The 24,698-nt window shown below is 43.3% G+C and overlaps 1 protein-coding gene across 5 annotated transcripts in view; it reads right to left on the minus strand.

Annotated features, from left to right (window-relative positions):
• The window catches only part of LOC126412074 (gastrula zinc finger protein XlCGF17.1-like), an 85,304-nt gene that overhangs the window by 19,336 nt on the left and 41,270 nt on the right, over positions 1-24,698 (minus strand). For 3 of the 5 annotated variants that reach the window (XM_050081476.1, XM_050081475.1, XM_050081477.1), the window contains exons 4-5: positions 23,553-23,596; positions 16,399-16,486 (exon numbers count right to left, since the gene is read on the minus strand). In XM_050081476.1, the coding sequence (XP_049937433.1) occupies positions 16,399-16,486; positions 23,553-23,596 (132 nt within the window). Of the gene's footprint in view, positions 1-16,398; positions 16,487-19,217; positions 19,440-23,552; positions 23,597-24,698 lie in introns of those variants that run through there. The other 2 variants (XM_050081479.1, XM_050081478.1) reach the window with 2 other exon arrangements.

Genomic DNA, 24,698 nt, shown 5'->3' on the forward strand with positions numbered 1-24,698 from the left:
TGTGTTTTCATTTATTTTGTTGTGTATGATTGTGTTGATAGTTTTTATTGTTGTTTCGACTTGTGGGTTATTTGGCGGTCTATGCAAGAATGGTCTAATGTCTGTATTTGTGTCTTTGTTTTCTATATATGTCAGCTGAAATTTTTCTTCTATATCTAACATGTGTGTCACTTCGTGTTCTATTTGTGCTTGTTCTGGTGGCTGTCTTAAGATTTCGTTTTCCTCTGACTGTTTAATTGGTGCGTGTTGTTCTTTGTTTGTTTGCTCTGGGATGTTCGAGTCCATTACTGTATTTTCTTCTTCTTCTGATTGCACATTATTTTGTTCCAGTATTTGTTGTACTTGTTGTTTGATGTTTTCTAATTCTGACTGGGGTATCCTGTTATTTTTGATTATTACACGGATCTGATCAGCTAGTCGTTGTTCTGTTAAAAATTTTAATTCTGGGTATCTGGTAATAAATGTTATGTATAGTTGTGATCTGTATCCAGTTGTGTTGGTTCCTAGGTTTGTTGCTTGGTAATAACAGAACATGAGGTGTCGATTAACTTCATCTGACCATCTCATCCTCTGTCTTTGTTTTCCTTCTAGGGTGGTTGCAGGAAGCATATCCTGCAAAACACCTCTATTTGGAATTGAATCATTTTCCAGTTGGCTAGCAGTGTCGTTACCATTGTGGGCGGGTATAGCGTTCAAGCGTCGTCCCCGACCATGACGGCGCTTGTCCGAGGCTTCTTTAGTTCTGTCCTGAACCAACTAATCACACTAAAAGGGGGGTTAGCCCTATTAGTGGTTTGTTCTTTTCGTCGCCTTTTACGACTGGGAGAACATACCGGAGGCCTATCCTTTTCCCGGGCCTTATTATTATTATTATTATAACGATTGTTCCCCTTTAGGAGAGCGATTGAACTTGAATTCATAATTTCATCTTCGGATGTTTTTCTTCTTTGCTTCCCAAAACCTCCTCATCCTCTCAGAATGGTCCTTCTTCCATTCCTCTGTCCACTTTTTACCAGGCTGACGCGATGTTCTTTCCCCAAACATCGCACTTGTGATTTTATGCCGGCACTCGGTGCGATCTTCGAGATTTTTTATGTTGATCTGCTGTAGATCCCTCTGGACTTCTTTCAGCCATTCCGTGCCACATTTACTCCTTGTTATAATATTGAATAATTTCTTTGCTGTTCTGGAGTCTTCCATCCTGTAGATGTGTGTATAAAATTTGGCTCGGCGCTTTCTGATTTCATCTGTTACTATGCTGATCTTTCTATAGAGCTCGTTTTGTGGTCTCTTCATCCAAATGCCATTTTTGTTGATTGGACCGTAAATCTTCCTGAGAATTTTTCTTTCCTGCTTTTCTATTTCCTTAATTTTAGAATGACCATCAATCACCATTGTTTCAGCTGCATAGATTGCTTCTGGAAGAATCACTGTTGTATAGTGCCTTAATTTTGCGTCTGTCGAAATGCACTTCTTGTTGTAATGCGTCCATGTTAGCTTGTAGGCTTTCTGGAGCTTGGTGATTCTTTGTTCATTGGCAATTCGGTTTAATCCTGAGGACTGTATAGTTTCCCCGAGGTATTTAAAATGGCAGACTTGTGCAATTTTACCATATTTTGTTATTAAAGGGGATTTATTTTCTAGCTGCCTTTCCATATATTGGGTTTTTTCATAAGATATCTGTAGTCCGGTTTTTTGTGAAATTTCATGTAGTTTTTCCACTGCATCAATCGCTTCTGTTCTGTTATTGGTGATAATTGCAATATCGTCAGCAAAAGCAAGGCACTTGACTTTAATTTGGTTCTCTTTCTTGATACCAATTTGGATACCCTTTATGTGAGGTTCCCATTCCCTGATTATCTTTTCTGTCGGACTCCAGATTTGATTTCGAAGGGTTCTGATACTTCGCCCATGAATTTCACTTTGGCCGTTGTTCCTGTACGTGTCTGTTCTGTGATTTTTCGTGTCTTTCGGTCGATCCCAAATTCTTCCATGATTTTAAACAGGGTTCCACGGTCCACTGAATCATATGCTTTCCTGAAGTCGATGAATGTAACTACTGTGTTTCTGCATTTCCTCATTTGTAATATTGTCTTTAAGCACCAGATCTGTTCCGCACATGACCGTCCTTTTCTGAATCCGGCCTGGCATTCACCAATTAGTGTATCTGCTTGGGATTCTATCCTGTTTAAAAGCGCTTTGGAAAGGATTTTGTAAGCGACTGGGAGCAGGGAAATTCCTCTGTAATTGTTCATGTCTGTCTTGTCGCCCTTTTTGTGTAGTGGGTGAATTAGAGCGCATTTCCAGTCCTCTGGTATCTGCTCCGTTATCCATATGTCTGATATTATACGGTGTAATTTCTGCATAAGTATAGGATCGTTTAGTTTCCAGAACTCAACAATGTACCCATCTTCTCCTGGTGCTTTGTTATTTTTCAACTGCTTGACTATCTCCATAATTTCTTCAAGATCCGGGGCATGTGAGTCTGGGTGTGTGAATACTGGAGAAGAGAAGACAAGTTTTTCTTGGGGTGGTTCGCAGCTGAGGAGGGAACTGAAATATTGGGCTAAGATTTTGCAGTTATTTTTCGTGTTGGTTTCCAAAGAGCCATCAGGTCTTATTATTATTATTATTATTATTATTATTATTATTATTAGACTGTGTAAATGTAACACATTCATGGACGTCCATCAGTAAAGTAATTAATGAGTCTTAAATATAGTACAGATGCAAGTAGTGTCTCCAAAAGTGGGTACTACTCTGTTGTCTGTACCACACTACAATTAACAGTCACTTGACACCTAAGCACAATGGATTTAGAAACGTAACAAAGACTATGTTTTATTTACAGCCTTTCTTTTTCACTGATGTGACTAATGAGTATTCCTAATTCAACAGTTCAAGGCACTCTGAATACTTTCTCTAAGAAATATGCCTCTACACCCCGCCTCCCCCAACATGACATTTTCTGTACTATACTATGATGCATTCATAATAAATTATGGATACTGCGGTGACTGCCACTTCACATTGTAGCTGGATATGAGAAGTAAGACAGTCCGAGCAGCAACAGCACCGTGTCCAACACTGGCACCTCAGCCAATCTGCCAAGGGATTAACATTAACAACAACAACAGCCACAGCATGACAGCAAAATTCACCACCTGGACAGACAGTTTTTTTTTTTTTTTTTTTTTGTGTGTGGTTTTAGGGCGCACAACTACAATGGTCATTAGCGCCCAGACTATGTTAGGAACGCACCGCACAAGTTTAAAACAGCAACTAAAAGGGAAAACACGATAAAAGACAGATTGACAGGCACAGGATTAAAAAAAAAAAAAAAAAAATAATCAAATGTCATTAGACAGGTTCGTCAAGCTGATAAAACGAAGAACGCGAGCAGCTGCTCCTGGGTCATCCGCTAAAATGGCATCCAGAGTACATGGCAGGCCAAGATCAAGACGCAGTGTATTAAAATCCGGGCAGGACATTAAAATGTGGCGGACCGTCAGCAATTGCCCACATAGGCAGAACGGTGCCGGCGCAGCCGTCAGCAGATGGCGATGGCTGAACCGGCAGTGTCCAATTCGTAACCAGGCCAAAACGACCTCCTCCCGCCGAGAAGGGCGTGAGGAGGACATCCAAGCCGCAGGAAGAGGTTTCAAGGCCCGAAGCTTGTTGTGCTTAAGTGCAGCCCAATCGCCATGCCACAGCGATAAAATGCGCCGACAAATGACCCTGCTACAATCTGATGAAGGGACACAACAAGAAGCTGTCCGAGGCTGGAGGACCGCAGCCTTGGCCGCGGCATCTGCAGCTTCGTTCCCAGGGATACTGACATGGCCAGGAACCCACATAAAGTTAACCGGAGAACTGTCGTCCACCAGCTGCTGAAGAGAGCGTTGGATCCAGTGCACGAAAGGGTGAAACGGATACGGATCACTGAGGCTCTGGATGGTGCTCAGGGAATCAGAGCAGATGACATAAGCAGAATGTCGGTGGCGGCAGATGTAAAGAACAGCCTGGTAGAGGGCAAAGAGCTCAGCTGTGAAGACCGAACAATGGCCATGGAGCCGGTATTTGAAACTTTGTGCCCCGACAATAAAAGAACACCCGACACCGTCATTGGTCTTAGAGCCATCTGTATTAATGAAGGTCATACTAATGAACTTCGAACGAAGTTCGACAAAACGGGAGTGGTATACCCAACCGGGGGTAACCACCTTTGGGAGCGAGCTGAGGTCAAGGTGAACGCGAACCTGAGCCTGGAGCCAAGGTGGCGTGTGGCTCTCGCCCACTCTAAAGGTTGCAGGGAGTGAGAAATCAAGGTGTTGAAGGAGGCAACGAAAGCGAACTCCAGGGGGTAGCAGGGCAGAGACATACAACCCGTATAGACGGTCGAGAGAGTCGTCAAAAAAGGAACGATAAGACGGGTGGTCAGGCAGTGACAGTAGCCGACAGGCATACCAACAAAGCAGTATATCGCACCGGTAGGTGAGTGGCAATTCACCGGCTTCAGCATGAAGACTCTCGATGGGACTAGTATAAAACGCTCCGATCGCAAGACGTAAACCCCGATGTTGTATGGAGTTGAGGCGGCGTAAGATGGACGGCCGTGCAGAGGAGTATATGAAGCTCCCATAATCCAGCTTGGAGCAGACGATCGACCGATATAGGCGAAGTAGGACGGTTCGATCCGCTCCCCACGACATACCACTGGGAACACGGAGGACATTTAGAGAACGGGTACAACGGGCAGCCAAATATGACACATGTGGAGACCAGCTAAGTTTCCTGTCAAATGTAAGACCTAAAAATTTTGTTGTCTCCACGAATGGGAGAGCAACGGGACCGAGTCGTAAGGACGGTGGGAGAAACTCTTTGTAGCGCCAGAAGTTAATACAGACCATCTTCTCGGCAGAAAAACGGAAGCCAATGGCGACACAGGAGTAAAGATGGTCAAGAGAACGCTGAAGACAGCGCTCCAGGAAACATGTACACTGCGCGCTGCAATAGATGGTAAAATCGTCCACGAAAAAGGAGCCTGATACATCAGCTGGGAGGCAATCCATTATTGGATTGATCGCTATGCCAAAGAGAGCGGCGCTCAAAACTGAGCCCTGTGGCACCCCATTCTCCTGGCGAAAGGTGTCTGACAGGATAGAACCCACACGTACCCTGAACTGTCGATCCATTAAAAAGGAATGAATAAAAAGAGGGAGGCGACCGCGAAGGCCCCATGTATGCATGGTGCGGAGACTGCCCGCCCTTCAACAGGTGTCGTAAGCCTACTCCAAATCAAGGAACAGAGCCGCGGTCGGGCGCTTCCGCAAGAAGTTATTCATAATGAAGGTCGACAAGGTAACCAGATGGTCAACAGCAGAGTGGTGCCTACGAAATCCACATTGTAAATTGGTAAGTAGGTGTCGAGATTCGAGCAGCCAAACCAAATGAGAGTTAACCATTCGCTCCATCACCTTACAGACACAGCTGGTAAGCAAGATGGGTCGATAACTGGAAGGCAAGTGCTTGTCCTTCCCCGGCTTAGGAATTGGTACAACAATAGACTCGAGCCAGCATGCGGGAACATGTCCCTCAATCCGGATGCTATTATAAGTATGAAGAAGGAAACCTTTACCCGCAGGAGAAAGGTTCTTCAGCATCTGAATATGAATAGAATCAGGCCCTGGAGCGGAGGACCGTGACCGGTCAAGTGCATTTTCGAGTTCCCGCATGGTGAATGGGGCATTATGCCTTTCACGATTCGAGGAGCGGAAATTAGGTGGCCTAGCCTCCTCTGCCTGTTTTCGTGGGAGGAAGGCAGGGTTGTAATGAGCGGAGCTCGAAACCTCTGTAACAAAGCGGCCGAAGGCATTGGAGACATCCTCAGGGGCCACAAGGATGTCATTCGCGACCGTCAAGCCAGAAACTGGTGAGTGGATCTTAGTGCCAGATAGCCGGCGCAGTCTACCCCAGACAACAGAAGGAGGAGTAAAACTGTTGAAGGTGCTTGTGAAAGCAGCCCAGCTGGCTTTCTTGCTTTCTTTAATAATACGACGACACTGCACACGTAATCGTTTATAACTGATACAATTAAAGGTGCGTAAAGCACGTCGACGAGCACGTAAAGCGTCTCTACATGCTGCGGTCCACCAGGGGACCGGTACGCGACGTGGAGAAGAAGTAGTGTGAGGGATGGAATATTCAGCAGCAGTGAGAATGACTTCTGTGAGGTGTGCGACCTGACTATCGCAGCTTGTGAAGGTTTGATCCTGAAAGGTCGCCATGGAAGAGAAGAGCCCCCAGTCTGCTTTGGAGATGTCCCAACTAGTTGAGCATGGAGAGGGGGTATGATACAAGAGATGGATAACACAAGGGAAGTGGTCGCTCGAATATGTATCAGAAAGTGCATACCACTCAAACCGGCGTGCAAGTTGGGTAGTACATATAGAGAGGTCTAAATGGGAATAGGTGTGAGATGTGTCCGAAAGAAAAGTAGGGGCGCCAGTACTAAGGCAGACAAGATCGAGCTGGTTGAAAAGGTCTGCTAACAGGGAGCCCCTCGGGCAGGATGCTGGAGAGCCCCAAAGGGGATGGTGGGCATTGAAGTCTCCAGTTAACAAAAATGGTGCAGGTAGCTGAGCAATAATTTGCATCATGTCTGCCCTGGTAACGGCAGACGACGATGGAGTGTAAACGGTACAAATGGAAAATGGAAAAGTGGGGAGAGTAATTCGGACGGCAACTGCCTGCAGGCCGGTGTGCAATGTGATGGGATCGTAGTAAATACAATCCCGGACCAGCAACATAACCCCTCCATGAGCCGGAATACCTGCCACAGGGGGTAGGTCAAAACGCACAGAGGTGTAGTGTGCCAAGGCAATTTGATCGCATGGGCGTAGCTTCGTTTCCTGGAGGGCTACGACGAGCAGACGGTGCAAGCGGAGCAGCAACTTCAAGTCCTCTCAGTTGGAGTGAATGCTGCGAATATTCCAGTGAATAAGTGCCATCGTGAAAAGAAAAAGAAAAAGAAGATGCAAGAAGGGGTCACCTCGAAGGCCGCTGAGGGCCTGGCTTCGAGCGAGCACTGCCGCCGCTATCAGTAGGCGGACAGTCATCGTCCATTGATTCTATAGGTTCATCGGCCATCTTGTTAAGATGGCCGGGAGGGGGAGCTTCCTCCGCCGGTGAACAGCCAGATGTTCGGCTACCAGCGGTGCGGCCAGGCGAAACGGATGACGGCCTGGGACGGTAACCGCTGGGTAGCGCAGGAGAAGAAACGCACTGTGGCGGAGAAGGAGAACTGTGCTTCCTATGAGCCTTCTTGGAAGGTCGTTTAGTGGAAGTACTGGTCGATGGCTGGGAGTTCGAGGTACGTAGGAAGTCTGCACGGGACGGTTCCTTCTTGAAGGCCCGTGCATCTGACTTCTGGGTCTTCATCTTGGCAGAAGCTGATGAAGGTGCTTGTGTCTGACGGGTGACAGGAGGAAGAGGAGACGTCGACCGGGCGATCTTAGCACTGGCCGAACGGACGACCGTAGTGCTGAAAGTCAGATCGCATGTCTGCGTCGCCACCTCCCTGGTAGTCCGAGGAGAGGTGAGGACAGTACTGTATTTCCTCGCTGGGAGCAGCATGGGCTTCCTACTAGCAAATAGCTTGCGAGCAGCCGAGGTGGACACTTTCTCTTTGACCCAAATTTCCTGTATACAGCGTTCTTCCTTGTAGATGGGACGGTCGCAGGAGGACGCTGCATGGTCACCCTGACAGTTCACGCAACGAGGAGACGGAGGTGGACAGTCATCCTCATGGGCATCCCTGCCACAAGTGACACATTTAGCCGCATTGGAACAAGACTGCCGAGTGTGATTAAAACGCTGACACTGGTAGCAGCGCGTAGGTGTCGGGACATAGGGGCGAACAGAATTAACCTCGTAGCCCACTTTGATGCGCGACGGCAGCTGAACACTATCAAAGGTCAAGGAAAGTGTCCGGGTCGGTACAAGGTCATTGTCGACCTTTTTCATGACCCTATGGACAGTCGTCACACCCTGCAAAGCAAGGAAAGGCTGAATCTCCTCGTCAGTCAATCCGTCAAGTGACCTAGTATATACCACACCACGAGACGAATTCAAAGTGTGGTGAGCCTCCATCCGGACAGGGAACGTGTACAGGAGTGTGGCCCGAGGCAGTTTTTGTGCCTGAAAGGCGCTCTCAGTTTCTAGTAACAAGGTACTGTTACGCAACCTGGTACAAGATAGGGTTAGGTTAGTGTTGTTAAACGTCCCGTCGACAACGAGGTCATTAGAGACGGAGCGCAAGCTCGGGTTAGGGAAGGATGGGGAAGGAAATCGGCCGTGCCCTTTCAAAGGAACCGTCCCAGCATTTGCCTGAAACGATTTAGGGAAATCACGGAAAACCTAAATCAGGATGGCTGGAGACGGGATTGAACCGACGTCCTGCCGAATGCGAGTCCAGTACAAGACTTGACAGATCCGGCTATGGCATCTACGCCCTTCTGGATAACGAAAGGATTGACAGAGGAAAAATCCTTTCTGTCCTCAGATCAAGAAACTACAAGGAACTGTGGGGCAGGCGGTAGTACTTTTGTCACTGGTGGCTGGTCAAGTTTCCGTTTTTGGGCAGAAGTCGAGAGAGAAGATGAAGAGAAATCCATTGCGGAGGAATCCCCCACGATTGCCACCATCTCCGATGGCGCGCTCCTTCCTTGTGGGGACCCTCTCAGAGGGCACTCCCGCCTGAGGTGAATGTTTACACCTCAGGTCACACCTCCCGAGAAACGGACGGAGGGACCAATCGGCATGGTCGGAAGGTGTCAGCTCAGACAATCACCCCTCCCTGGGCCTGGCCTTTACCAGGGGGTACATGCGTGCCTTACTTGTCTACCCAGGGCAGGGAATTACGCGTTACCCTGTCAACGGCTACACGTGCGAACGCGTGGGTTGGCCTTCAGGCACGCACAGGGAGGAAGGAAGAAGAGGAAAAAGAAGGGAGAGAGGGAGAGAAAGGACAGACTGTCTCAAACGCCGAGGCGGAGACCAGAGAAGGCAAGGAGAAGAAGGCAAGGTAAAGAGTAAGTAAGACAGTGAGATGGAGAAGAACAAAGAAAGGAACCAACCAAAGGAAGGAAGAAACCAGAAGAAGTGAAAAACCAAAATGACCGCAAATATAGGTCGTGGAACCATCAGTCTCCGGACACAGGCGCTAACTACCCCCTTGAGGGGGAGGGACTCCTTTTAGTCGCCTCTTACAACAGGCAGGAATACCTTGGGTCTATTCTAACCCCCGGACCCGCAGGGGGTGGACAGACAGGTTGACTTCAGTACAGCCAAAAAAAAGAGCAAATAATCATGACCTGGAAGTGAGTCTTGCCTTTGGCAACCACCATGCAAACACAAATACAACAAGGGGCCTTATTTAAAGCAGAATGCAGGCCACTACAGTCAGTTTATCTCACTTTGCTGTGTTATGCTGCTACTGACACCAACAATAGAGAGTTATGGCCATGCTCTGAATTCTGGACTAGCATTATGGTGTATTGTGCCATTCACCATCTACGTTTGGCTGGACTATCTGCACACTGTTAATCAGAATGGACTTTGGGTTGTGAACTGGACTTGTATTTTTATGGTGTGAGTAATAACTGTGTGTCAGTAAGTGATTTGTGTTCTTTCTGTCATAACACAGAAACTGGCACAGCCTAATAATGGGAGTCAACTCAGGCATATGACCATATTGTTCAAGTGATCACTCAACAAATGGCTCAGCAAAAGAAACTGATGTAGGTGCAAGCACAGACCCACAGGGTGATCATGGCTCAAAAGCAAATTATGATGCCCTGAATGAAATTTTTACTCTGCAGTAGAGTGCAAGCTGATATGAAACTTCCTGGCAGATTAGAACTGTGTGCCAGACTGAGACTCAAACTCCGGACCTTTTCCTTTCGCAGGCAAGTGCTCTACAATCTAAGCTACCCAAGCAGGACTCATGACTTGTCCTCACAGCTTTAATTCCGCCAGCACCTTGTCACTACCTTCCAAACTTCACAGAAGCTCTCCAACAGACCTTGCAGAACTAGCACTGCTGGAAGACAGGATATTGTGGAGACATGGCTTAGTCACAACCTGGAGGATGTTTCCAGAATTAAATTTTAACACTGTGCACTGATATGAAACTTCCCGGTAGATTAGAAGGTAGGAGACAAGACTGCAAGGTAGGACATGAGGTACTGGCAGAATTAAAGCTTTGAGGATTGGTCTTCAGTCATGTTTGGGTAGCTCAGATGATAGATCACTTGCCCACGGAAGGTAAAGGTCCCGAGTTTGAGTCTCAGTCTGGCACACAGTTTTAATCTGCCAGAAAGTTTCGTATTAGCACACACTCAACTGTAGAGTGAAAATTTCATTCTGAAACATCCTCCAGGCTGTGGACAAGCCATGTCTCCACAATATCCTTTCTTCCAGAAGTTCTAGCTCCGCAAGGTCTCCGGGAGAGCTTCTGTGAGGTTTGAAAAGTAGGAGATGAGGTATTGGTGGAATTAAAGCAGTGAAGATGGGTTGTGAGTCATGCTTTGGTAGTTCAGATGGTACAGCACTTGCCTGCAAAAGGTAAAGGTTCCAAGTTCGAGTCTCGGTCTGGCACACAGTTTTAATCTGCCAGGAAGTTTCAGGATCCCCTGTTACAGCAACAGCAGCCGCAGTCACCATGCTTTCCTTCGTATGATGAAGCCACTGAGGAATGGGGTTTGTACGAAAATCATATTCAGGACAACCGCACAACTTTTAAGGTAGGAGATCAAGTCATCAACAAATCACTTTTTCTCTCGTGTTGCAAATCTCAAATTATATACTTCTGGGTAAATTAGCACCATTGACAGAGCTTTCAGTGTTAGCTTTTTCTCAGTGCACATTGTTGGCAGCACTATCATGTTGTTTCGGCATGGGTAGAATTTCATCAGTACATGAAGCTTTCTACCACTCGTATAGGGCGTGGGCAACGAAACACCATGGGCTCAGTAAAAAATCTCATTTTGTGATGGCCACACATAGAGAGTCTTACACAGAAGACATGGTGTGAAACATGATCATTCGATCAGCCCTGGATAAACAGTTCCAACACAATGCCCAGCCATTAGCTAACCCCATGTTAGAATAGGTGCTCACATTCACACAATCACATGGTGTTTTGAATGCAGTTAGAAATATGGGAGAACAATGCAGCAGTAAACCATGACCCGGAAAAGCTGTATATGCGGGACCAGGATGATGAAATAACCACAATTCACTCTCGCCAGCAATGGTAGGTTGCAAAAACTCTGTACTGGTGGCGAACCTCCAAAACAAAGTCCAGAAACAGGGGCCCACTTCTGTCATGCTCTGATTGTTTTAAGAAACATTGTCAGGATGACTGCTCAGACGAATGGAACTTTTGCAACATTTGGGACCAACAGGGGCACATACCATCTGTCTGCAGAGTAAAAACGCACTGCCCCTTTTCCCCAGCGAAGCACACCTATGGATGTTAGGAAGAATGAGTAAAGTAGACGATCACTGGCCAAGCTTTTTATTGACATTAGAATTAAGGAAAAGGCAATCCAATTACAGGTGGATGCTGGTGCTGTAGTCAGTTGAAGCAATTGGCCAACCAATGTCGGACTGGGATAACGAAAGATGACTCCCACACAGCGGCAAACTGTAAGTTTTGCCTTCTCAATCCAAGATCCTGTAAAAAGTGTTGAATAATGCCAATTTAAAGAACCAGACAAGTTATGCAATGCCTACCACCAAATTTTTGCTCCCAGATTCGAAAAAGCCAAGTTTTTCGAAGCTCACATAATGCTCAAGCAAACGGAGAAACAGCACTTTTATAGGGCTAGCCTGGTGCTGATGTCCCTTCAGGCCCAGGTAAAGGAGGAACTGACCAGTTGGCTCAGTCAAATGTTACAGAACTTATCACCACCAGCAAATGCGCCATGATGCTGGTTGTGGTCAAAAAACCATCCAGGAATTTATGGCTCTTTGGAGACTTCAAAGTGACTGTCAGCTCTCAAATGGAGGGGGACACAGATCCCATTCCTAGGCTGGAGGAATTTCTCACAAGATCAAGTCGGGATAGGCACTTCTCCAAAATCAACCCAGATGAGGCACATCTACAGCTTCCCTTACACCAGGACTCTCCAAAAATTCTAGTCGTAAATCCATAGCCATAGCGTGGAGGCAGTACACAGTAAACAGTACACAGTAACAAAAATGCTGATGAATCATAACAGCCCATCACTTTTGCATCCAAGTCATCGAATGCTGTGCAGCAGGGAAATTTGCAAATAGAGAAAGAAGAATTGGCAATCATGTTGACACTAAGGAAAAAAAACCAACTTGTTTATCTCTATGGAAATACCTTTCAACTCATCACTCACTACAAGCCACTGGTCGCACTGTTCAATCCGGATGGCAAGATTCTGGACAAAATTATTCACCTCCTCAAGACATGAGTTTTACTACCTACGGATTATGGCTCGGAGGAACCCTGACAGCAACATCACCATGTTGAATAATGCTTTACGTGCAGCCACAGGACAATGTGTTGCGACTCAAACTGTGCGCAATGAGCTGCATCATGCGCAACTTCACTCCCAACATCCTTGGCGATATCCATCTTTGCAGCCACAGCACCATGCAGTGCAGTACAGATGGGCCCAACAACATGCCGAAATAGACCACTCAGGATTGGCATCACATTCTCTCATTATATTCTCTCCATCGATGAGTGGCATACGCCTTCTACCAGACAATCATCGGAGACGTGTTTGGAGGAAACCCGGTTGGGCTGAAAGCCTTAGACACACTGTTCAGCGAGTGCAGCAAGGTCGAGGTTCCCTGATGTTTCGGGGTGGCATTATGTGGGGCCGACGTACGACATTGGCAGTCATGGAAGGCACCATAACGGCTGTACGATATATGAATGCCATCCTCTAAATGATAGTGCAGCCAAACCGGCAGCATATTGGCGAGGCATTCATCTTCCTGGACGACAATTCATGCCCCCATCGTGCACATCTTGTGAATGACTTCCTTCAGGATAACGACATCGCTCCACTAGAGTGGCCAGCATGTTCTCCAGACATGAACACTATCGAACATGCCTGGGATACATTGAAAAGGGCTGTTTATGGACGACGTGACCCACCAACCACTCTGAGGGATCTATGCCGAATTGCTGCTGAGGAGCGGGACAATCTGGACCAACAGTGCCTTGATGAACTTGTGGATAGTATGCAATGACGAATACAAGCATGCATCAATGCAAGAGGGCATGCTACTGGGTATTAGAGGTACCGGTGTGTACAGCAATCTGGACCACCACCTCTGAAGGTTTGCTGGTTTTCCTGAGCAATAAAAAGGGTAGAAATGATGTTTATGTTGATCTCTATTCGGTTTTCTGTACAGGTTCCGGAACTCTCAGAACTGAGGCGATGCAAAACTTTTTTTATTGTGTGTATAGGTAACAACAGTCAACTGAAGATGTGCTACGTCTGTTCATGAGTTTGTACAGGTCCACGCTGATGGGCAAGGAAAGTCCAGCTCCTTGACAGATGCCAAAACCGGAATCTCTTACATTTACCCTGCAGCCCGACCACTCGCCAGCACTGCCATTCAGCAGGTACTGGACAGAAACACCAGTGTGGGCACAGGTGTAGGACAACAGTCACCCTGGCTCCCGGTCACCATCATTCATCAGTGGGGGCAGAAGGTCTTCATCCATGTGGGGGACCAGGAAGTCATCTGCCACACCATTCAACTTCACCTACGCCATGATGACATCCCTTAACAGACCCACCATTCCCACCTCCAGTCTCACAACCAGTATATGGCTCCCCTCCCACCTCAGCCCTTTCCACCCAGCCCCCACATATCCGGGATCTTTTATCATCCTCAATATCAACATGTCTCCTACAGACTTACACTGTCCTTTGTTTTCATCGACCAATGCTCATCCCCTTCTGGAGCCTCTATGGGACCTGCCAGGACCTGCCATCACTGTTCACTGACTCCCAGCAGCCGTCTTCCATCAGCCAGGTCGCTCCTGAGCAGCCTCAGGAACCGTCTTCGCTGGAGAGCCCCGAGACAGCGATGGCTCTGCCACCTTTCAGTGACCATGTCCCTGCACCCAGAGCTGCACCTCCTAGGAGCTGTCAGCAGTTCCACCCACACTACTTTCAGCCCTACAGTCTTACCCCAGCCAGCCAACAGCTATTGTGGGACATGGACGATCGAGCATGACACCAGAATGCCGGAGAAAAATCAACATTACCCACATCAGGAACCCATAGAACTATGATTGCCACCAGGGCCCGGGTAGCCCCCCCCCCCCCCCCCTCTCATGAAGGGATAGGGGTGGAAGGGTGTAGTTACTGCCACTCCACATCATAGCCAGATATGAGAAGCAAGATAGCCTGAACAATGAAACCATCGAGCTCGGCTATGGCTACCTCGGCCAGTCTGCCAAAGAGATTAACAACAACTACACTAGCCACAGCATTTCAGGCAGACACGCCAACTGGCCAGACAGGCCAACTTTGATACAGCCAACAGAGGACCAACCATCGCAACGTGGAAGAGAGTCTCACCTTTAGCCACTACTACAGTCATGCAGGTGCAAATATACCGAGCGAGGTAGCGCAGTGGTTAGCACACTGGACTCGCATTCGGGAGGACGATGGTTCAATCCCGCGTCTGGCCATCCTGATTTGGGTTTTCCGTGATTTCCCTAGATCACTCCAGGCAAATGCCGGGATGGTTCCTTTGAAAGGGAACGGCCGACTTCCTTCCCCATCCTTCCCTAATCCTAGCTTGTGCTCCGTCTCTAATGACCTCGTTGTCGACGGGACGTTAAACACCAATATCCTCCTCCTCCTGCAGGTGCAAATACTATGAGCAGCCTTTTTTAAACAAGCATCCAGGTCACTGCTGCCAGTTTATCTCACTTAGCTGTGCTACGCTGCCACCGATGCCAACGATCGAGAGTTACAACAATGCTCCGAATTCTGGATTAGCATTTTGGTATATTGCTATCATTCATTGTCTACGCTTGGCCAGACTAATAGGACACTGTTTATTGGAATGGACTTTGACTTGTGAATTGGACTTGTATTTTCATGGTGTGATCAATAAACATGTCAGTAATTGATTCTGTATTCTTTCAATTATAGCAGATTTTCTTTCTTTTCAAAAATATGAAATTATATCAAAACTTTTATTACTAAAAATGTAAAAGTAGATCCAAAACTTAAAGACGGCTACATATAGATATGCACCTTTTTGCCTACTTCGTTTACTTTTGCTATTTGAATTTTATTTTCATCTTGCCTATCCATTTTTCCTGGAACCCCATTTTTATTTTTTCATTAATGCAGCATATTGATTTAGTAATTACTTTGATTATGTGTAGATTATTGAATAGTTTCTGGTCTCTGTCCTAGAAATATCTTGATATTCCGCAGTACTCTGCTTCATTCTGTCACAGTGTGTATGCACACATGCAAAAGCAATGACCTATATAAAGGCAGAGACTTGTAATCTTGACCTCATTAGCACTCAATCAATTAATTGGTGTCATAAGCTGTCCTTTGATGTGTTCTGAAACTTCTTCACAGCTATATATGATGGTGGTCTTGATTTACAATGCCAGTGGTATAGCAGTGAACATTTTACATGATGATATGGGTATACCAGCAAAGATGCAAAATTTGTTACATAGTGTTTCCACCGTAAGGTGGCTCGCGGAGTATAGATGTAGATGTAGATGTAGAAAAGAACATTTGGTTTCGATCCTTCTCATGGCGTCCTTATTCATAATTTCTGATATTCTCTCCAGCCAATCAAGCACACCCACATATCTTCTACTAACTTTAATAATATCTGTTAAGGAAAACTCGGAAAAAGACTGTAGGTGCATAATGAATACTCAACAATGTCCCACCTGAGAACTATTTCATACACATAATTTATAAATTTTCTTAGTAAACTGTAACATAGCATTTGAATTACCTATGGCAAGTTTATATGATAATTTTATAGATATCTGAATGGTTTCAGCAAGTTTTCTGATCAGTTACAATGGCACTACTGATGTGTTATTGATGCTACTTTCAAACAATAAAAGGTATCAGTTGCTAAGTAAAAGTTTTTTCAGGAGAAGTATGTTCTCTTGTTTAGTCTTTTCCATCTTAACATAATCAAGAGCACTAAAAATTTAGAAATAGCTACTAAAATCTGAGTCATGAGGGAAATTAGTGTACTGAAGAATTAAATGAGCAACCAGACTTGTTTTTCCTTTTTTTTCAGAATATGTCAAACATTTTGTATCACAAATATTCTCACCGCAAAGATCTGTTGCGTTCGCCACTGCTCCCTTTCTTGCCCTCAGCATTCTCCTGCACAAAATATCCCTGTGCTTCCATTTCATTTCCTGTGTGAGAAATAAAAAAAATTGTATCTGTTTTAGGTGTATAAAATACAAACAATGTTATACAAAAAATGTTGAAACATACAACCCAACTAAGATCAAACACCACACAATTACACAAAACATATGCTGTATGTAGCTAAATCAACAGCACCCTTCTTCAATGTCATATAAGGTCCCTCCTCAATATTTTTTTATGGAACTCACTGGTCAACTGAGGGAATCTATTTCATACCTTTAAAGGTATGATGATCCTAGGATCTACTTATAAATTGGGAGCATTTAAAACAGCATAGCTTTTGTGACAAATGCTTCATTATTAACAGCATATGAATCTATTACTACAACTCAGTATATTGTGAGGGGAAAATCAGCAAGTTAAAATACCCATTATGGCAGTTAGTCTATAGGTGTTTTATGAAAGTTCTGGTGGAATGTAAATGCTTTTAGATTTTTCCAGTGAATGATCCTCTGTAATCCAAAAGTAATTACTCTATAGATAGTAATTCTGTAACAATATACCTACTTGTTCATGATATTTTATTATTCAAACAGTGCCGGCAGAGGGAACACCTACCTGCAATAAAAATTCAAGGAACAATGCTACCACAGATCATATACACAAAATTTGTAATACCGTGGAACATGTCAGTATACTGTCAGAGAAAGAGATCAACCATTTGACTACCACAGCTGGATAAATGTCTTCTCTGGACTTTTCCATGTATCATGGTCTTTACCATTGTTTATCCATGTTGCTCATGTTGGTTTTCTAAGATCAACCACCATGTTTTACTACACCATCATTGCCATCTCTTCACATCTTTTGTATTCCAGCACAAAATTTCCTTAGTCCATTTACGGTCGATTCATGTCATCAGGCCTCACTAACTCCATCTCTTTTAGTTCAATTATAATTATGTATTCCGCTCCCCTGTTCCCTGACCCATTTGTTTGCTTTCCTTTTCTCATAGTAATTCTTACAACGCATCTCTCCATTACCTGTTGAGCAACCAATAGTTGCTCATGCGTTTTGCATTTCCGCTCCATGTCTCACTGTGTCAAAAGTGGCATATACAATGAATGTAAGTTAACCATTTCAGACACACTGGAAGTTTCATTTTGAAAACTTAATTTACCAAAAGAATTTATATACATATGCCACTACAGGAGCTGTATTCTTTAAATAATCAACAAGTCTGAATCGTTAAGTCTTGTACAAACCTGCTATGACAACGGTTATACATTTAAATGGCAGCTGTACATGTTACAAGTAAGCACCTGAAAACTGCAAACTGCCAAAATCAGCTGACTGTATGAAGTAAAAGACTGTGCTCATAATACAGTTAAACTGGAAAATGGTAATATCCTTTAATAGAAGAAGTTACTAATAATGATCTCTATTACTTTAGTTTTGAATATCTGGGAATTTCCAATCTCCTATCTGATGTAGTAGAAGTATAAGGTGTTAAAAGTCTTTTGCACCAGAATAAAAATCTCCACTCTGGACAATAGAAAGTGATGCATAGTCTATTTGGAGGAGTCATAAAGTTAATATAAATAGGTTTAAAACAAATTATAGTCACCCATTTTTGACAATTCCTTCAACTCCCTACGATATCTTAACCACTGATTAGCATCAATCTATAAAGAAATGCACAGGATGTGACGTTTCTAAACCATTTTCATACTGCAAATTATCATAATAAAGTTATCAGAATAAAACTATATACAAAACTTGATATGAACATACTCAAGGGAGGTGTATCACATTAAAATAAGCAATAATTGACCATCTTGGAAAATGGTTGTTACATAGTCATGTACAAAGGTACTTAGCCAAACAGCAAAAAATTTTGCAGCTACTGAGAAGCAAAAGAATAGAAAATCTCAAATGGAATGAAGCATCTATTAAAGAGAAGACATGAGTTTCAAACCAATGGTAATAGGAACTTGACAGAACATGGTGAATTGAGCAAAAGTATTTTGCTTTTAGATCCAAAACATCACGATGTACATGAGTGTCCATTTACCAGTGCTGTTCAAATGAAACTGTGAATGGCAATACACATAACAACTGCAGAACAAACACAAATGTCGCAGCATTGACTAAATTTGCCAATGATGATACCTTTCAAATAATAAAGGAAAACATGTATGGCACAAAAAATTCATTTCGGTCAGTTATAATTAGACTAATCTTGTGATAACTGTTGATGCAATACCACACACAACTTATAACGACAACAAAAGTTAAAGATGCAACAAAAGTTAGAGATGTTTCGGTTGTCTGTTCAGTAATTATTCTACTGTTTTAAATTATATCACTGCACTGTAATCAGATAAGATGTTTTGTAAATCTAATTGTACATTATAGTCAGAGAGGCCATTCACTTCTACATAAACACTTATACCACTAAGTGTTCACCTAATAAATGTTTTCTATTAGTGCACTGCTGTCTTGTGTAATTCTGGTGTAGTTAACAACAAAACACATGTACGTGTTATGCAACATTCCCAAGTCATCCCTTTTATTTGAATCTTTCAGAAAATTAATATTAAGATCGCCACAGAATATATTTACTTTCTTTTGTCTGCAGGTGACATAATAATGACTCAACAAATATGTGAAAGTTTGCCAGTAAGGATCCACAAGGGATGATCGAAAAGTAATGCACAATGATTTTATTATCAATAAGTTTAATAGGTAACAAAAAATTATAAATGAACTTACATGTTTTACCTACTTTTCTACATATCACCAACATTGTGGTACCAGTTTCAATATGCCCTGTCCATAAAAGTCTGTCTGGTTGAAGTATAGCCATCTGCAGACTGCCGATTTTGCTTCCGCATCTGCTGCACAGTGTTGTTCATCCATAAATCTCTTCATTGGACGAAAAAGATGAAAATCTGATGGTGCAGGGTCCAGATTGTATGGTGGATGCTGGAGTACCTCCCACCCAAATTTGACAATTTGCTCACAAAGAGGAGCGGCAAGATGGGGAGGGGGGGGGGGGGGGCGTGCATTGTCATAAAGAAGTTTCATCATCAGCTTTAACATTGTGGCATTTGTCATGAAAGACATGATGCAACATAACAAGAATTTTAATGTAGGCTGCAGGATTCACAGCGGTCCCGCGTTCGGCAAAGACCACCAACAACACATCGTGCATATCCCAGAACACTGTCACAAGCACTTTCCTAGCAGACTGAGTCCCTTTGAATCTTTTTCACCCTGAGGAACCACAACAGCCAATGGCCTTGCCACAGCAGTCACACCAATTCCTGTCAGGTCACCAAAGTTAAGCACTATCAGGCTGGGCTAGCACTTGGGTGGGTGACCATCCAGTATACCGAGCGCTGTTGACAAACGGGGTGTACTCTTCCCTTGTGAGGCAAACTGAGGAGCTACTTGATTGAGGAATAGTGACTCCAGTCTCGTAAGCAGACAGTTGGCTGGGAGAGCAGTGTGCTGACCACATGCCCCTCTGTATCCGCATCCAATGAGGCCCGTGAGCTGAGGATGACACAGCAGTCGGTCGGTACTGTTGAGCCTTCATGACCTGTTTGAGCAGAGTTTAGTTTTAATTTAGTGTTTTTTTGTTTTTTTTTTTTCTGGGGAACTAGCATGTTTCCCCTCCATAGAGTTCTGCTTGGTTTCGGGCGTATAGTGGTACATCCACAACCCATCACCAGTGGCGACTGCTTTCAGGGAGTCATGCCCTTCTGCGGCATATTGCGTTAAATGATCCAGGCTTGTCATCATTTACTAGCCCTTGTTGTTGCCTGTCAGGTTCTTAGGCACCCAGCGAGAATTTACTTTACAAAATTCCAGTATTTCATGAACAATATTACACATGGCACTAGAGGAAATTTTGAAGTCCTGCAATAAAGTTCACAGTTGCGCATGCCAGTCACTCAAAATTGTTGCTTCAATGGCTCTAAAAATCTGCAAGGTTGCAGCTGTTACTGGCCGTCAGGAATGTGGCAAATCACTAAGGTTCACATGGCCGTCTTGGAACCATGCACACCACCTAGAGACATTGTTACGGTCCATACAGTCATCCCCATACACACATCACACATACATAATCCCTAAACATATCACACATTCCCTTGTAAAACTCACTTGGATCAGGCCATTTGGCCCACAAATATGGAACTACACTTTATTGCTCTTCACAAGTTGATGACAGTAACATACGCACCATGTTTGTTTCATAGTTCAGGCTTTTATTTCTAAAGCTGCACCTGAAAACAAAATACCCTTTGCAGTGCAAACTTCAAATTCTATTGTCACAAAATTTCAACATTAAAGCTGCAATACTATGGGAGAAAAAAAGTATTGTACATTAGTTTCCGATCCTCCCTTGTACAATTATAAATGACTTTTAAATGACTTTTCGGTAGCAGCTACCAGGGATATTTACGAGAGGGCATGAAAATGACCCACCCATCATTGTAATGCACAAATGGAGACTGGAAACTGTCACTTTGAACAGTTGCTACAAACTTAGCAGTCGCTGCTCTGCCTAAGTTATTTAAAGGTGACGAAAGCTGTCAACTCAGAGATTTACTAGACATGGAGACTGTGTATCCTTGGCTTCCTCCAACAGCTGAAGTAACTCACACAGGCAGTTGTATGGGAAAACACAGTTTAATTCAATCTCTGAACCATGCTGCACCTTCGATTTTTCCTGCACACAAACCACTACCTAATCTGAAAGAAGCATTAAAGGATATCAAAAATCTTTGGACATGCAGTCGGATACTTATCTTCCGATCCACATGAACTGGTATGCATACATATACTAGGTCTAGGGAACTCATACCAGTTAGAAACCAAAGATGCTAAATACAGAGGTCGGCAGGGTTTGGTAAGACATGACAATACTGTAAAGTGACAAAGATGTTGAAGAACTTGAGAGAAGATCATTAATTTCTGAAAAAGTCACAGCTCAATAGCTCTTGGAAAATAAACTGGTACTAAACCTAAAAGAAGACTATGTAACCACAATTCAGAAACAAAAAGAGGGCTGGGCAAATGGATTTAGAGGTGGGTGAAACAATGCTGGAAGAAGTAGAATCCACTTGATTCTTAGGTATCACCAATGATGATGAGCTGAAATGGAAGCAGAAATTTAATTTTGTCTGTATGAAACTAATCTCCCTCATATTCATAATGAAGCAGCTATCACAGTATACAGACAGCTTCTGTATACCACACTCTTCGCATCACATCTGCGGCAGTGTAGGGGAACTCAAACAATCAAGAAACAAAAAGAGGGTTCATATTATGGAAAGAAGCAATAAGGTTCATTTTAAGACAAAATACTTCTGAAACATGCAGAAACTTCCTCAAAAATCAAGGCCTCTTAACTTTCACATCTTTGTACACATGTAAGAGAACAATACACATCACAAAAGATAGGGTACAGTGGATTATAAATGCTAGTGTACACACCCACAACACATAAAGGAACAATGATATAAAAAGCATACACCACCGACTGACAGCACTAGAAAAAGGACCTCAGTACTAAGGCATCAAATTACTAAGCAGTCTGCCTAAAAATCTGCATGATGATGCACAAGACACTAAATTTCCAAAGAAACTCAAAGACTATCTAGTGGAAAAGAAATTTTTACAGTGTTGAAGAGCACACATCACATTAAATTTGTATACATTGTTCTTTATAATCAGTGATGTTAGAATGTAAGCAAAATTGTTACAAAGTAAGTGATAGTTTTTCTGTTTGTGACATGCCCTATATTATACGTACAATTATTGTGCACAATATAATCCTACAGCAGAAAAGAAGATTCCACTCGGTTCTTCATTTGTGTGGTCATATTGTCCATAGTTTTTCTGTTTGTGACATGCCCTATATTATACGTACAATTATTGTGCACAATGTAATCCTACAGCAGAAAAGAAGATTCCACTCAGTTCTTCATTTGTGGGGTCATATTGTCTATAGTTGCTTTAGATTTATTGAGAGCAGACTCTCAACAATTCAGTTCTATTCAATTCTAGGGCACAAGTCCTCAACTCGGTTCACTATTAAAAGCCTTCGGCTATTACCATAGCTTATTCAAAATGTAAGTTGCAGAGATCTGCGTTTGAGCAACATTTAAAGATGTGCTTCCAACACGTTTTCACTGAAAGGGCGCTGTATTCTTTTTAAAAGTTATCTACCCTGAATGTTAGTAAACAGATATACTGTGATGTTAATGTAAGAATCCCCCACTTGTTACATAAACATCTACACGAAATTCACAAATGAACATTACTACAGCCCTAATGGCTTGCTCCTGGTCTAAAAATATCATTTGTTTCTGCCTCAAGTTACCCTCACCTCATACATAATGACAGTATCCAAACGACCATTTCTTCTGAAGAGGAAAGGATAGCTGCTATCTGACAATACCTATGTGACATTGCTTTCTCCACAAGTTCAATTATATTCTCTCTTGATGTGACTGCATTGTCGTTTTTATCTGCTTCTGGGTGCAATTACTAAAAAGGATTTTTAGCTGTATGTTATCACACATCAAATGGTGATATAATCTGTTATAGGATGGTGGAATCAATTTGAGTTTGTTTTATGATAAGTGTAACAATAAATACACTGTCTCTCAGTGGTTTCCCTCTATCATGCTCTTCCCAAGCATCCTCAAGCCTCCAGCATCTACCCCTACCTTGCACATTGGACAATATTCCCCTGTGTCTCTGGAACATTGGGCAACTATGACTGCTTGCATGTAGGTAATCCTGCTCTTATGCTGTACTGCTGTCCTCTACCCCTTCTGTTCCTTTCCTTGTGTTCCTCTTTATGGCCCATCAACTCTCTCGTTCAAAATGATGCCCCCTCCCCCTCCCTCTCTCTCACCCTCTCTCACACCCCTTTCCTCCCCTCGGTGTGTGTGTGTGTGTGTGTGTGTGTGTGTGTGTGTGTGTGTGTGTGTATGTGTGTGAGTGTTTTCAACAATATTATATTGAGATATTGCACATTTGAACATGGCTTTCAATGCACTAATATTACTGATTAAGTGCGGATAATACCTTTTACATGACCAGTACTGTCATCCTTCTGTTCTGAAATGTCTCTGAAAGTAAGAAAACTTTTAATTACTAATTTATATAGATACTGTGATATTTAAAATTTAGCACACAAAATTTTCAAATATAGCACTCCTTAAAAGCCGAAAAAGTATTAAAAACTTGGAAAGTAACAATGCAAATTAGCTCCACTCACTTTAATATAGAAAAAAATGAATGGTAGTTCCTCGTAACAAATCCCTACATAAATCTAAGATGTAATTTTATGTAAACAAGAACTAAACTAGTGATAATCAGTAACTACAAAAAAAACTAATGGTCAGAATTTAATTCATTACAGAGATGTATGCAAACATGAGAGAAATTATCATCATTCTGTGGCTACCACAATATACCATTAAATGTTAATGAAACATCCTCTTAAATATTAGGGTACAGCATACATGATACTGCAGTCTTCCAGCCATCTCTTTGCTGCAACTAGATTCCACAAATGATAATGGAGGCCTATGAAGTGTATAGCTAATAGAACTTAGTGTGTTGCACTGGGTGGCAGATGTTCATTAGAAATGAAAAATAACATTGTGTGTACCCCAAGTAACTAATAGATCCTTTATCAGGGAGGAGAGAGGCACAAGCTGGGGAATGTAAAAAATAAAAGACAGGTCACTCAAACCCTACCAGAGATCAAAGTATAGCAAGGATGATGGTACACAAAGATCTTAGTTTACCCTCCAAACAACTATAGGTGGGTTCGTTTTATCCTACAGTCAGTGACATGCCCTTACTTTTTAACTTTCCCCAACCCATCTCTCTCTCCTCCCTGACTAAGGAATTATTTTCAATCCAAAAGCTAAGCCTGTGTATCTGTCTATCAGCAACTGAAATTCTGTCTCCCGAAAGTGGGCACTGAATGGACTTCGGTCTCAAAATTCTATAAGAGTGTCACATACAGTGGCATGTACATTCAACTCCCCTTGCACAAGCCACAATTCTCATCCCATTGAAACAAACAAAACTAGAACCATGAATTCCTAATAATGAACACTTTTTTCTTTCCACATGTTTCTTTTGAAACCAGTTATCCATATTACATATATGTGTATATGTCCTAGTCCGTCAAAATTTTATTTAGGCCATATTTCACGC

Source organism: Schistocerca serialis, chromosome 7, assembly GCF_023864345.2.
Source record: "Schistocerca serialis cubense isolate TAMUIC-IGC-003099 chromosome 7, iqSchSeri2.2, whole genome shotgun sequence".
NCBI classification, from domain to species: domain Eukaryota; kingdom Metazoa; phylum Arthropoda; class Insecta; order Orthoptera; family Acrididae; genus Schistocerca; species Schistocerca serialis.